The sequence below is a fragment of the Echinops telfairi genome, unplaced genomic scaffold, assembly GCF_000313985.2.
Source record: "Echinops telfairi isolate 266 unplaced genomic scaffold, ASM31398v2 ScPeMD7_7409;HRSCAF=8447, whole genome shotgun sequence".
Lineage (NCBI taxonomy): Eukaryota > Metazoa > Chordata > Mammalia > Afrosoricida > Tenrecidae > Echinops > Echinops telfairi.
Window position 1 is genome coordinate 802,513 of NW_022111309.1, and position 15,566 is coordinate 818,078.

The window sequence follows — 15,566 nt, forward strand, 5'->3', positions numbered from 1 at the left end:
CACATTTGCTTATTCACCCGCTTTGTCTTCAGTGGTTGTGTCGGGAAGGTAGGCATCATAGAATGCCAATTTAATAGAAGAAAGTATTCTTTCACTGAGGGAATACTATCATGCTCAGTCCCCACCAGGATTTCAGCACTTCCTCTTTTGTCCTTAACATTGAGATATTCAGTTACACTCAAAACTATTTGCAAGCCCTTAACAAGCACCAGGCTTTATACTCAAATTTGCTCTTGCCTAAAGGATGTGGGGACAAGGCAAGTACTGCATTTGTATAAGAATCATCCACAGCCAAATGTGGCCTGACCTTGTGGTATAACAGTGGAGGAATCTTGCTCTGAGTGACACCGTCATGGAATGGGTCATTGTCTATAATTTCTATAGTTCTCTAAATGAAACTTATTTTGTTCATCTAAAAGGGAAAACATGCAATATTTGGAAAGAGAGGGAACGACATCATAGAAACTAGTCCAACAACAGAAAAGTGGGTGAAGGTAAACGTACGTCGGACAGGGCAAGAAATGACAATTATAAATTATCAAGGGTTCATGAGGGAGGGGGGAGGGAGGGAGAAAAATGAGGAGCTGATGCCAGGGGCTTATGTGGAGAGCAAATGTTTTGAGAATGATGAGGGCAATGAATGTACAAATGTGCTTTACATAATTGATGTATGTCTGGATTATAATAAGAGTTGTATGAGTCCCTAATAAAATGACTTAAAAAAAACTAGTCCAAGAACAGTTACCCTGTTTTCCCAAAAGTAAGACATCCCCTGAAAATAAGACCTACTTACAGTCTTGACTCTCGCTGAAATATAAGGCATCCCCCCGAAAATAAGCCCCTCCCAAAGCTACCGTAACTCTGGACTCTGGACCGTAGCGGCAGGCGCCGTTGCGCAGCTCACTGTTGACCACAGCGCAGCCGGAGCAGACAGGAAGTGCGAGGTCTCTTTTAATAAAACAACAAATAATAAATGTGTACCGTATTCTTCTTCATGGAAAAATAAGACATCCCCTGAAAATAAGACCTATAAGACACTGTCTTATTTTCGGGGAAACAGGGTAATAGGAAGTGTTCTCTCTCAAGGGTCATGAAGACAGAGTGGCAGTGCAGACAGTTGTGGGTGTCTCCGAGTGGGAAATTCTTAAAGCCCGGGTAGACAGAAGCTCTTGAGCTGAACAGAGGTCTTAAAAACCGAGAAGGAGAGCAGCAGCAGCGGCATTCTAGTAAAAGTAGATCCTTCTACCACAGTGTATGCTGAACAGAAGTCTCAGGGCATACAGGGAGAATTAATAACTATAGATGTAATAAATCTGGAAATAAAATATCTTTCCTTTCTGCCTGGAGGACTTGAGAGCAGGGTTTCAATAACTTCTTAAGTATTAAAATAATTAACAAATTATTATTTGAAATTCATTGTGGTTATGGTATTCATTATTTTCTTTCATCCCAAGAGTCCATGTAATGTACTCAGAACATAAATTATCCAAAGTAGTCCAAAATTTCTAAACATTTCTCGACCAGGTTCACTAGTTCAACCTAGCCAGCCACTCAGGGATGAGTGGCTAAAGGTCTCTGTTACATAATATAGCAAGAATTTGATTGAGAGTAATTATTGCCTCTCTTTTGCTTGTCTGAAGAACATCTGTGTGGCCTCTGCTGAGGGTTTGTGAGATGTTTTCATCTTTCTGTGAAGTGAAATAAAGGGCATGGATATTTTATTGTAGATTTATCCCACTGTAGCTTTTTATAAGAAACTGCTGGTTGTCTTATTGGCCAGCCGCATAGTACATACTGAAGAAAAATCCAAGCCTCGAGTTTCAATATTGAAGGATTACTATGTGGAAAAAGTTGAAAAACTCAAGAAGCATCTAAAGAAGATAGAAGGAATATATGAAGACACTGTACCCAAAATGATTGATGTATATAGCCATCTCAAGAAGTAGCATATAATTAAGGGCCTGTAATATTGAAGAATGAAGTCCAAGATGCACTTACAGCATTGAGAAAAAAACAAAGGTCCAGGGATTGACAGAATACCAGTTGAAGTGTTTCAAAAATGGATACAAAGCTGGAAGCCAAGAATTGTGTAAGGCAGTTACCTGGCCAACTGCCTGAGTAGCGATGCATACACTGATCCAGAGACAGGTGATACGACAGAATGTAAAATTTATCAAATAGTATCATTACTATCACATACACATAAAATTTTTGCTGAAGATAATTCAAAAATAGTTACAGCAGTACATCAAGAGAATTGCCAGAAATTCAAACTAGATTCAGAAGAGAACCTGAAACAAGGAATATCATTGCTAATAACAGAATTTGCTGAAAACAGCATATCAGAAAGCTGATTACTGTGTTTTATTTACTAAAGTATTTGATTCTGTGAATTGAAATAAATTATACAAACGATGGGAATAACAGAACACTTAGTTGTGCTCTTGTGGAACCTGCACATAGGACGTGAGATAGTCATTTGGACAGATCAAGAGGATATTGTCTTGTTACAGTAAGTTGGCATATGCATCAGGGTTGTATCCTTTCAACCAAATTTATTCAATCTGTATGCGGAGCACATAATCCAAGATGCTAGACTTTTTGAAGAACACATCATCAAGATTGGAGGGAGATTCTTTAACAACAACCTGCAATATGCAGATGATACAACTTTGCTCACTAAAAGCAAAGAGAACTTGAAGCACCAACTGTTAGATAAGGTCAGTGAGTTGGTCGTGCGGGCCCACCGGTTGCAATCTAGAGTCTTCCCGGCTCAGGCAGAGGAGAAGTAGCAGACCCCGCTAATGTTCCTCAGCCCCAAAGACAAAGAGAGAGAAAAGCAAAGAACTCGCCTGAGTGACTGTCAGATGGGCAGGGAGTTGCCGGTCCATGGGGCGTGGCAGGGGCAGAGGATGGGATGGCAGGGTAGAATGTCAGGGTTAAAGCCAGGAAATATGAGTGTGGGCTCCGAACCATCTTTGCCTTCTCTCTAGGGAATGTGATACACTCAACACCTGGATCCCCTCCTTCCTACGACCACCACCACCTCAGTCCCAGCGAAGAATGGGAAGCAGTGGTCACGTGCCTGCTCTTCATACCACTCTTATTCCACTCAGTGGCTCCTTGCCTCACCTTGGTTGCCTTCATTGTAGCTCTGCCGCACAACTACACTGCAGCAGATTAGGAAGGCGGAGGGACATGCAAGGGTTCATTAAGTGGTATGTTAAGACTTTGGCTTGCTTACTGTGGACATGCCATCAGGAAAGACCAAGTGCTAGAAAAGATGTATTATATATTATTATGTATGTATTAAATTCAACATAAAATAAAAATCTTCATAACGAATCCAATAAGCAATAAATTAATAAATACATGGGGAAATATTGAAGTTGTTAAATTTTTCATTCCATCTGGATCCACAATCAATACTCATGGAAGCAGCAGTCAAGAAATCAAAGATCATATTGCATTGGGAAAATCTGCTACAAAGAGATCTCTTTAGAGTGATAGAGAGCCAAGCGGTCCGTTTGAGAGCTAAGGTGTGCCGGACCCAAGCCGGGGCATTGTCCACCACGTCACAGACCAGTGACAGGGGACAATAAATTGTGGTGTTAGTGAAGAATGTACTGTGGGCTCCCAAAAGAACAGACACATGTATCTTGGAACAAGTACAGCCAGAAAACTCCTTAGACACAGAACGTAAGACCTCGTCTCACTACGACGGATGTCACCAGTAGGGAATAGTCCCTGGAAAGAGCAGCCGCCGAGAGAGGGTCAGCATAGAGTGGGCTGAGATGGACGGCCCAGTGGCTGTAGACATGGGCTGGAACATAGCAGCAGTGCGAGCTCAGGATAGGAACTGGCTTCCGTTCTGCTGCACACAGGGTGGTGGCTGCGGGTTGGAACCAACCCTGATTCCTGTTTGCTTGCCTGAAGAACATCTGCCCGCATCTGCTCTGCCTCCATTTGGTTGTGACGTTTAATTTTTCTGTGAAGGGAGATAAAGGGCATGACTACGTTATTGTAGACCTAGCCACTGTAAGTTTGTTTTTGTGGGTTTTTTAAGGAAATTGCTAGTTGTTTACTGGCCAATGGCATGAATCCATATTGTCCCCATGTGACGTGATAGAGAGCCAGGACTGATGACGTACTCAGAACAGGCTTCTTTGATTGGACCCACCACTGCTGACGAGGTGGGCAGATCTGCAGAGTCGGCAGTAAAAATCGTGTACGTGAGTATGGCGGGTGTAGGACCCCATCGTGCCCTACACTGGCCTTTACAAGGACAAAGTCACTGCAGGTGCTACAGTAATGATTTATGATATATCCTCCTCCCACCAGTGTGAGCAATGAATGCGTAGGAGCCGTCCATCCCATCTCATGGATGAAAAAGCTGACCCGTGGAGGGAGAGAGTTCGTTTTAGCCAGTGTGTGAGCACTAAGCCTCTGGAATTCTAAGCAATAGTGAGTTTTGGGCATAAAAATAAATTCTCTTGGAAAAAGTAGAACAGACCACTTGGAGAATTTTGGAAGTGCCCGAGGTAGAGGAGGGCGCATCTTGGCCTAGGGAGAAGTTCTTGAACGGCCGACATGAGAGAGAAATGAAGAAAGGGCACCCAATGGAGGAACAAAGTGCTCGGCTCTGGATCACAGAACTGCAAACAGTCCGCCAGTCCTGGAAGCCATATGTGGCTGAGTGGAGCAGAGGGGATAGAGTACGTAGTTCCCCTTACTCTGAGCTTTCCATACTGTTTTTCCTTAGTCAAGGGTCGTACTTTCATTTACTTGCATATATTCCTGAAAATGTCTGTAATCTTTGGTGGACTGGTAGGAGAGGGTGGACGGAATGAACAGCTCACTGATCAGACTAGGCCTTGAATGCTCGAGGATCCAGGGTGTGAAGGCCACTGGGCAATAGGGTCCAAAGGAGGTTTTGGAGGGAGGAAAGAGCAGGCTGCAGCAGTGTCAGAGCTGTGAAACAGTCCTCTGAAAGGAAACTAGATCACATACAGGACAACCAGTTAGGAGACAATTGAAATACTCAAGGTAAAGGGGGTGGGGGAGGGGCTCAGTAAACGGAGGAAGGGGAGGCATATCTGAGTGCCTTGTACATAGTCAGCTTGATGAATCAGCTTGGCAACTGCTTGGACATGTGCACAGAGAGCAGTCAAAACTGGCCCTAAATCCTAACCCCGCACAGCTAGCATCTGGTAGAGGCGTGGCTGGAGCTCAGTGATGCGGGAAAGCAGAGTGTGTGTATGTCCAGATGTCCGGTTTGGTTTGCTGTGCCCACTCCCACCTGCTGCTGATTAGGCTGCAAATCATATGGACCTTGAACTCTCATGGTCGACCAGCATCACAGTCTCTTTGGAAATGATGGCATCGGGGAGGTTAGCCAGGAGGTGAGGATGGCTAATCCGAATTGAGACATGGAAATCAAAGAGCCTAAGTCTGAACCAAAGAGAGAGACAAACTGCACTTACAGCAGGGAGGACTGGGAGGTGGGCAGAAGCAGGTAACAGTAAGGTATGTGGTTATAAATGTCGATTGCCAGACCACTCTCTGTGAGGAGGGTCTGGCCCCTTCTGCTCACCCAAGGTCCTTCATCCTTTTACTGAGTGCAGGAAGGCAGGTGTCACAGAAACTATCTGCGGAGTCAGCCCTCATGTGCCTATGTCACCGTGTTACACCGAGCGGGTTATCACACCTGGTGATTTCACTGCTAGGAAGTGTCTGCTCAAGTTCTCCATGGACATTCGCCTCTAGATGATACCCCTCAGGCCCGCTCCTCAGCGCACCAGCACAGAGGGGCAGCAGAGATTCCACAGAGAGGAAGAGAACGCCACCTCAGATGGAGGCTGTCATCTAGGGACTTTGGAGAGCCATGGACCTTTGACAGGATGGACAGACATAGAATATGAGGCTTATGGTTGAAGGCGGCTGTGGATAGGGGAGCAAGCTGAACTGTCATTAAGCCTCAGGCCAGAATTCTCTAGGGCAGTGGTTCTCAACCTTCCTAATGCCACCACCCTCATGTTATGGTTCCAATACAGTTCCTCATGTTATGGTAACCCCACCCCCCACCCCCGAACCATAAAATTATTTTCGTTGCTACTGCATAACTGTAGTTTTTCTACTGTTATGAATCAGGCGATGAAAGGGTCGTTCGACCCCCCCACCCCACCCCCAAAGGTGTCGCGACCCACAGGTTGAGAACCGCTGCTCTAGGGTATGCAGGCTTTGCAAAAGTCAGCTCACTGTCTTCGCACCCATCCAAATCAGGCTAGTAGGCACAGGAGTCCTGCTTCAGTCCTTCTGCACACCATCCACGTTCCGCCTTTCCTCTCTGTACCTATTCCAGAATATCCAGAACGGGTTCCCTCCCATTTCAGAGTACTCCCTAGAAACATTTTCTGAGAGTTGTATGAAGCTCTGAGGATTTTGTCTGCGCACGGGTGCCCCACATTAAAGAACATGGAGCCGAGCAGCTGAGATAGCGGAACGGGGGCTTCCACTGGGAGGTAGGAAGTTTAGGCATCGATGTTTTTATACAGCCCGCTTGGGCTACTGGTATTCTTTCTGACTGGTACCATTCAGACTGCCATCATGGAAAACCCATGTGTGATTAATTAGACAGCTAATTAAACCACCGGATTAATCTAGTCAAGTGCCTCCCTCGCCCCACCTCCCAGCTTCTTAAGATAAAATGGTCAGGCCTGCCCTACTGAACAACTGAAAATGCAAACTACCTCTTGAGTGTGGCAGAAACACGGGGTCCAGGCGAGGAAGGAAGGAAGGGCCGAGAACCCGTGTGTCCTGTAAGAAGCACAAAGCACAGTCACAAGGTGAGAGCTCTGACAGACTCCTCCTAGAAAGACGAAAGTGGCCGATCCAAACAGGAGGGCAAAGAGCCAGATCCTTCCGCCGGCCTGCCCTGGCCCTCCTGACATGTAAACGCTTTAGAATTCATTCCCAATATTAAAGATCAGGACCTTGCCATGAAACTAGATTTTTGTTCTCTCTCTCTCCTTTCTTCCCTCCCTCCCTCTCCCTCATGTTTTGCTAATTTTATTGTTACTTACCATGACAATGTTATTGTCTCTTTCCTAGATCTATTCTTTGGCTGAAAATTGAGCCCTGCAGTGTGTTGAGGTCCCAATCTGGTGGCTGAGTAAGGGCCTTAGCCTCGGGGGTGCCACCAGTTGCTGTCTGACAAGTAGCCCTGGTCGCTTTAAAGATTTGGGGCTTTGTTCACTTTTTTCTCCCATTCTATTTGAGACCTTCTCATGTAATACTTTTTAGAGCTGGGCACCATCTAGTTTTTCGGGTGTCAGGGTTGTGGAGACTGATGTTTGCATAGTTCATTAACCCACTGGATGAATTATTTCTGGGCATCTTTCAGTTTCCATCCTTTTACTTTCCCCTGGATGAGGAAAGACAAATAGTTGCACCTTACATGCCCACTCATGTGCTTTAAGATCCTCGTTGCTCGTTGTTACTCACCGTAATAGAATATAGAGGAAGTTTCCATGAACTCTGTTATGGCAGTTGACCTTGGTGTCCCCCTAGTCCCAAAAACCCATTCCCTCGAGGGGTTTGGTTGTGTCTAAGTTTTCATAGCTTTGCCTCTGAATGATACACTACCTCCAGTCATGTACTTGCAGCGACATGCATCCACATCTGCAATATCTCTGTTAAACATATGTATTCGCCACCCATGCTATTCTCCCTATTACACAGGGTTTTACATAACAGTATTTACCTCTGTTGCCTTTAACTGTTGCAAACTCCCCAGTGTTGTCTCTTTTCTGCATCGCTTTTGGCTGACCACCTTCTTCTTATGTATATAGCCATACACATCAGCCGTACTTTTAAAATGGGAAGATATGGCAACATTTGGTCTGCTTTATAAACCTTGGGGCAGCATCGGCTAGAGCCCCGCTGCTAACTCTTCAGTCAAAGGCAGCCACAATCCACAGCCACAGTCAGTACATGCTGACTGATTCAGGTTCCTATAAATGCTTTTTATTTGTTGTTTGTTATTTTCTATAGAGACCTTTGATTATGCTTAAATAAGACAAAGAGAAAACAAATACAGCTATCCTGGATGAGGGAAACCATCAACATGAGTACATGAGTAGAGTACAGAGGCCAAATAGAGGTTGCTGACTCTTAACCATAGGGCTAATTATGTATCGCAGGAAACAAAGAAAATCACTATTGATGATAGGTATATTCCAACAATATCACAGGTGGGTCTACAGATGACTATTTTATTATAGACTTATCCCACCATAACTTTTTTAAAAAATCATTTTACTGGGGGCTCATACAATTCTTATCACAATTCATACATACACACATTGTGTCGAGCACATTTGTACATTTGTTGCCATCATGATTCTCAAAACATTTGCCTTCTACTTGAGCCCTTGGTATCAGCTCCTTATTTTCCCCTCCTTCCCTGCTCCCCCCTCCCTCATGAACCCTTGAATTATTATTTTGTCATTATTTTGTCATATCTTACACTGCCCGACAGCTAGCTCCCTTCACCCACATTTCTGCTGTCCATCCTCCAGGGCGGAGGTTATATGTAGATCCTTGTAATAAGTTCCCCCTTTCTACCCCACTCTCCCTGTATTGCCACTCACACCACTGGTCCTGAAGGGATTATCCGTCCTGGATTCCCTATGTTTCCAGTTCCTATCTGTACCAGTGTACATCCTCTGGTCTAGCCAGATTTGTAAGGTAGAGTTGGGATCATGATAGTGTGATAGTGGGGCGGGGGAGGAAGCATTTAGGAACTAGAGGAAAGTTGTATGTTTCCTCATTGCTACCCTGCACCCTGACTGGCTCATTGCCACCCTATGACCCTTCCGTAAGGGGGTGTCCAGTTGCCTAAAGATGGGCTTTGAGTCTCCACTCTGCACTCACCCTCATTTACAATGATACGATTTTTGTTCTGATGGTGCCTGATACTTGATCCCTTCGACACCTCGTGGTCACACAGGCTGGTGTGCTTCTTCCATGTGAGCTTTAATGCTTCTGAGCTAGATGGCTCCTTGTTTACCTGCAAGTCTTTAAGACCCCAGACTATATCTTTTGATAGCCGGGCACTTTCTTCACTACATTTGCTTACGCACACATTTGTCTTCAGCAATCATGTCTGGAAGGTGTGCATCATGGAATGCCAATTTAATAGAACAAAGTATTCTTGCATTGAGTTAAGTACTTGAGTGGAGGTTCAATGTCCATCTGCTGCCTTAATATTAAACCTATAAATATATGCACATAGATCTATTTCCCCACCATCCTATATAAATATATTTACATATGTGCATGCCTGTATTTAGGCCTCTATAAATACCCTTTGCATCCTCGTTATTTCCTCTATTTCCTTTGACTTTCCTCTTGTCCCATTATCATGCTCAGCCTTCATTTGGGTTTCAGTAATTTCTCTTGGTTACATTGCCCTTGCTGAATCCCTACCAGGCCTCTCACACCCTCCTTGCCACTAATTTGGGATCACTTGTTGCTCCCTTGTCCCTGGGTTGGTCAGCACCACCTCCTTTCCCCCTGCCTGCCCCTCTCCCATGTCCCCCCGGAACCATCGGTCCCATTGTTTTCTCCTCCAGACTGTTCATCCAGCCTATCTTATCTAGATAGACCTGCAGAGATAATATGCACCAAAAAACAAGGCATAGCAAGACAAAGCAACAAAAGAGAACATAACAATGACAACAAAAAAGAAAACCAGTGACGCAGAAAAGAATAAATAAATTTTTTAAAAAAAAAAGAAAAAAATTTTAAATTTTAAAAAAGAAAGAAAAACCTATAAATAGATCAGGGTCTGATTTTTGTCCTTTAGGCGTGTCCTCCAGTCAGGTCCGACGGGGTGCCATGCTCTGGCCCCAAGTCTATCCTTTGCACTCCCTTGGAGGATGCCTGCTCTGCTCCCCCCCTTGGTCAGACGGGGCCAATCACGACACAGTCTCCAGTGGTTTCTGGTGCATGGTCCCCCGTAGGACCATGGGTCAGCAAGGGACGTTGTGTCTCATAGTGGGATCAGCCATATGGTCCACTCCGTGTATTGGCTGTCCAGTGCTGGGACATTGTCCCCCAGGATATCCTGGTGAGCCAGGATGTGCTCCACTCTCTCTTCCTCCCCCTTCATTTGCTCCCGTGTGCTCTGATCAGACATGTCCCTCTCCTCTAGTTGCAGCTTCAGTGCCATCCTCTACAGTAAATTATTCTGGGGGGAGGGGCAGTTGTCCACATAGCTGACATTGGGGCTGGGCCCTCAGGCCCCTCCACTGACTCCCCTCTCCACAGCATCTTGCTGCATTCACTTCCCAGAACACTGGATTTCAGTCTGGTCCTTCTTTCCCGGTGGAGACACAAACAATACCCTCCCCTTGGGTGGTTCAGTACCCTACCCCCCGCTCCAACCCCCCACCCCCCGCCACACATCTCTCTCTCTTTTTTTTTTTCCTTTCCTGCCTTCCCCTTGTTTTCAGTTGGCTACCATATGTACCCCTGGGTTTGGTCTGGCCCTTGCCATACTACCTGAACCTCACCCCTGGAGTGTTTGTATACAGTAGCTTTTTCCCTGTGCCCCTTTTACATTTTTCTTTTCTTTTTATAAACTTACCTTAGCAGACTCATGTTGTCCTTCTCTTTTTGTGTTTGATTTACTTAGCATAATTTCCTTCAGTTCTTCCCATGTGGCGATATGCTTCATGCGTTCAGCACTGCTTTTTAGCGATGCATAGTACTCCATTGTATATATGTACCACAGTTTTTTAATCCATTCACCTGTTGATGGAAATTTGGGTTGTTTCCAACTCCTTGCGATTGTGAACTGTGCCGCAATGAACATTGGAGCACAGATGTCTGGCCATGGTTTGTTTCTTGCCTCTTCTGGGTATATGCCCAGTAGGGGGATTGCTGGGTCATATGGTAATTCAATTTCCATCTGTTTTAGAAATAGCCAAATCAATTTCCATGACTGCACATACCTACAGGTCCACCCGCAGTGGATGAGAGTTCCTATCACACCACAGCCCCTCCAACACTTGTTGCTTTCTGATTTTTTGAATTGGGCTCTTTTTGAGGGTGTGAGGTGGTATCTGATAGTTGTTTTAATTTGCATTTCTCGTATGGCTAATGATTAGGAACATTTTCTCATATGTTTATTAACCATTCAGATTTCAGACTCTGTGAAACTTCTGTTCAGGTCCTTTGCCCACCTCCTCAGTGGGCAGTTAGTTTTTCTTGTTGGAAGCTAGCAGAGAATTGTAGATTTTAGTAACGAGGCCTTTGTCTGATGTGTCAGTGCTAAAGATGGCTTCCTTCAGCTTCGTGAGGGGGAGAAAGACCAGAGGGACTTGGGTGGCAGCTGGAGAGGTGTTGCTGTGGAGCAATGGCCGTATCAATGATGTTTCCTGACCTTGGCTGTGGTGACCTATTAACTCCTCTATTACATCCCTTAATTGTGAGGCTTGTCTGTGAGTGCTGTGTGGCCATGATCAGCATCAACTACCAAAGTCAGACATACCTCCACTCCCCAACCTTTCTACCGCTCCTAACACCAAGCATACCTCCCACAGCAATCTCTGCTTCTCTCGTGGGTTTATCAAAACAGTGTGACGATGTGGTCCAACACAACCTGAGCCAACATGTGGTCTGTTCATGGGGTCAAGGGTCAACTCTACTCATCTTCAAAAGGGTGAAAAGGATGGATCTGGAACTGAGGGAGCGCCTACTCTGCGCATTCTTGGTGCTAAGAAAGTTCTTTGGCTTATTTAAACTAATCAAAATGAGGAAAAATGGTGTCTGGGTAGGCTCCTCTGAGCACTTGGTCGAGAGGCTGGTAAATTCCAGGGATGGCCTTCAACGAACCCACTGCCATCAAATTGATTCTGACTCATTGGGACCCCGTGCATTACAGAGCAGAATTTACCCACCGGGTTTTCTTGGCCAGATATGTATGAAAGACATTGTGTCTGTTCTTTCTCCAGTGAAATCGCTGAGTAGATTTGAACTGCCCACTTTTAGGCTAGCAGCCAGTTGCACACCGGGCGGGTCCTGTCAGGGGGTAATCCTTTAAACAATTGTATGCAATGAGATACATGATCAGCTTCCGCTAGATTCTTGAGATAATTTGACTAATAAGGAAGAAAACGTAGCTATCAGAATTATCCATCCATCTGTGTTTGGGGCTGGTTGGTTAGGTGGTAGACTCCTGGGAGCAGGGGTATTTGAAGCAGCACAAGAAAGAGGCAAGGATTTGCTGGGTCACTCAGAAACCAGAGTGGTTTTTTTTATACCAGAAGGGCACATAAAGCCCCATTTGTGTCCTGAGGAATCATTATTTCAAACTTCTCAGCTTGCTTCCAACACCATGAGACCAGAATTACGTTTGTTGAAATATTAGGCAGTAAGGCAGCATGTAAAACTGCATTGTCTCCCTAGGGTGCCCAAATTGCCTTACGCACCATCACTTTCATCACCCAGAAGGGAGCAGGGGAGTCCAGGGAGCACTGTCCCAGAGTGTTCAGAATGGGACTGTGGGATCCAGTGGCTTTCAAAATAAAACATTTCTGGCTGATAGGGTTTGAAGATTGTGGTGGCTTTGGGTTAGCTAAATTTGTCTAAGCTTGTGTGTCATCTTATTCCAGAACCAGGTTGTAGGTATATCCTCTTTATCAGGACCCGAGATTCTGATTAAAGAGGGCAGAAATAGTCATGGCCAAACCATAAGACTCACATGTGTAACTTCTGCTTGGACATGACAAAGCATCATGTCTGCACACATTTTTTTTGGAGCAAAGCATGTTATGGGACCAAGCCCTATGTCAAAGAAGGGGGATGGACACCCTCCCACAGGATGCATGGCAGGACACATCACCATGTGCAGGCTTTGTAGACTCACTGAAGGAAGGCAAGGCTACTGTGAGTAATAAGTCAGTCTATTGCAGGGGTTTTGTGGGCTGAAGGATTTCTGCACCAAGTAGGTGACTGAACCAAGCAATTCCTACCATGCCCTCCTTTCCAGACTCTAGAGTTATTTCCAAAGTGGTCCCTGTGTCTCTGTCCTCGCTCCCACCACAGCCTGTGCCCATGGGCATATGGCAGGTGCTCACCAAGGTTCCACTCACTGTCTGTTCTCCCTCTGCGCAGGTGGGCAGCAGGGCCATGGAGCCCTTGCTCGGCGACCTGTGAAAAAGGCATTCAGCACCGGAAGGTGACCTGTATGTACCAGCTGCAGAATGGCACCCACATCACCACACGGCCCCTCTACTGCTCAGGCCCTCAGCCAACACCTTTACAGAGCTGTGAAGGCCAGGACTGCCTATCCATCTGGGAGGCATCAGAGTGGTCACAGGTGGGTGCCTGGGCTTCCTGCAGGTGGGGGAAAATCGAGAGGACCTCAGGGTCCAGTCCACAGAGACCTCATTGCATAACCTTGCCACCGATGGTGCTTGTGAGTTGCCAACCTGTTCTGTTGGATCATAGTTCTTGCCATCCCAAATTACTGCAAATTTTCCTTGTAGACCATGCATGCTTCTGTTCCACCTTAGATAACAACACACTCACCCTTGTTTTAACTATGCTACTACCACACTGCAAATTACTATTTGAACCAATTTCTTATGAAAATTCGTGTGTGTGTGTCCGTCCCTGGCTGGCACACATAGTTAAGTACTCAACTGCTAATCAAAACGTTGATGGATACCCTCAAAAGGATTGTCCTAAGAAATCCTTCTAACCTGTAACTGAAGCTATTCCCAGAGACCACCTTTCAGCGAGATAATAGACAGAACTATAATATAACAACGCTCCAAAAGAATGCATTCCTTATAAGAGACAAAGAGGGAAACATCTTCCCCAAGGCAAGGAGGAGAAAGTGGCAAAGGGCAGGAAAGTGGGTAAATGAACATAGAGAACCCAAGGTGCTGACATGTTTCAGGGATCACAACCAACCTCACAAATAATTTGTTCATGAACTAGTCTTATTTAATTAATTAGAATTAATACATGCATTGAATCGTACTTTAATTCAATCACATCCATCAGAATTATACATTGGCTACCAAAATCAGTTTACAAACATTCTTTTTCTATATGGACCCCTTGATGTTCATCACCCCTTCACCTGGCCACCAATTCTGTGTCCCCTCCCCCCAAAGCCCTATTCCACTTGCTAACTCGATAGGTTCATCAGTCTTGGTTTTTAGGCACCAAAAAAAAAAAAAAATGTAAAAACATACTGCAACTTCAAGAGGGGGACCTCCAACGACATTACACTCCTGAGATACCCCCAATATGTACAATCAAAAACCAAAAAAAAAAAAAAAATACAACCCCAATACATCAGATTTTGGAAACCAGATCAGGTCCAGCCTGCATCCTAGCGAGGATCTGCTGGCAAGTTTTAACTGTTGTTTATGAACTATCGTGAATGGAAAACTACCTTTTCTATGTAAGGTTTCACTTAAAGCAAAATAAAACGTTCAAAAAAAGAGAGATTTAAAGAGATTTTTAAATGCTCAATAGAAAAACAAGGAATGAAGTACTTATACTTACTTTCTTTAATTATTTTTTTTAAAAAGGGCATTTGAGCTACCAAGAGGCACCTCAGTAGAAAGTTCTGGTGATCTGCTTTGAAAAGATCACAGCCCTGACAACCTTACATAGCACAATTCTACTCGGTGAACATGGGGGGCCATGAGTCAGAATCAACTTGCTAGCAACAGGCTTGTCCAGTCAGGATGGGAGGAGGCTCATTAACAAGCTACAATATGTAGAAGGCACAATCTTGGTTGTTGAAAGGGAAAAGAATTTGAGGTACTTGCTGATGTAAATCAAAGAATAAAGTGATTCTCAGTGAAGAAGGTGAATTTCAGTGTTCATAAAGAATATTGAAAGTACCACGGGTTGTCAGAAGAACAAATAATTCTGTCTTGAAGTACAGTCAGAATATTCCCAGGAGCAAGAATGGCAAGAGTGTGCTCACATTCTTTGGACATACTACCGTAGGAGCCAGTGCCTGCTGTAGGACATTGTGCCTGTTACAGGTGGGGGCTCGGTATGAAGAAGACCCTCCATGAAATGGGCTGACACGGTGGCTGCAACCACAACAAGAGTCGACTTTCCCCTCTGGTGTATTTGCATTCTGATGTGATCTGTTTGGAAAGATCATGTAAAGACTGGCCTTGAACTCCATGGCAGGCCTTGCAGAGCTGACTCAAGAACAATGCAGGGGTTGGGGCACGAACCCTCCATCCCCCTGAAGTCAACTTAACTATTGACCTAAAGCCTGCAGATAACATAAACAGTTGATTAACACATATGTTGTACGTTATATGTATAAGGAGCCTTCAAAAAACTGCACAGAAAATGTACATTATGAAAAAGCTATGCGTAGATTTCCCCAAAATTGCACAGAAATAAATTCACAATACTTCTTAAGATTTGTCTGAACAAGAGGTAGTTAGAGGCACTAAGAAAGAACAAATATTCGGTTGAAAAGAGCTCCTACCTGAACAACAGGAATTCTGCTA

The 15,566-nt window shown here is 44.8% G+C and overlaps 1 protein-coding gene across 1 annotated transcript in view; it reads left to right on the forward strand.

Annotated features, from left to right (window-relative positions):
- Positions 1-15,566, forward strand: part of ADAMTS17 (ADAM metallopeptidase with thrombospondin type 1 motif 17) — a 432,408-nt gene that overhangs the window by 383,784 nt on the left and 33,058 nt on the right. Inside the window, exon 20 of the mRNA XM_045296468.1 lies at positions 13,183-13,387. Within this exon, the coding sequence (XP_045152403.1) occupies positions 13,183-13,387 (205 nt within the window). The remainder of the gene's footprint in view (positions 1-13,182; positions 13,388-15,566) is intronic.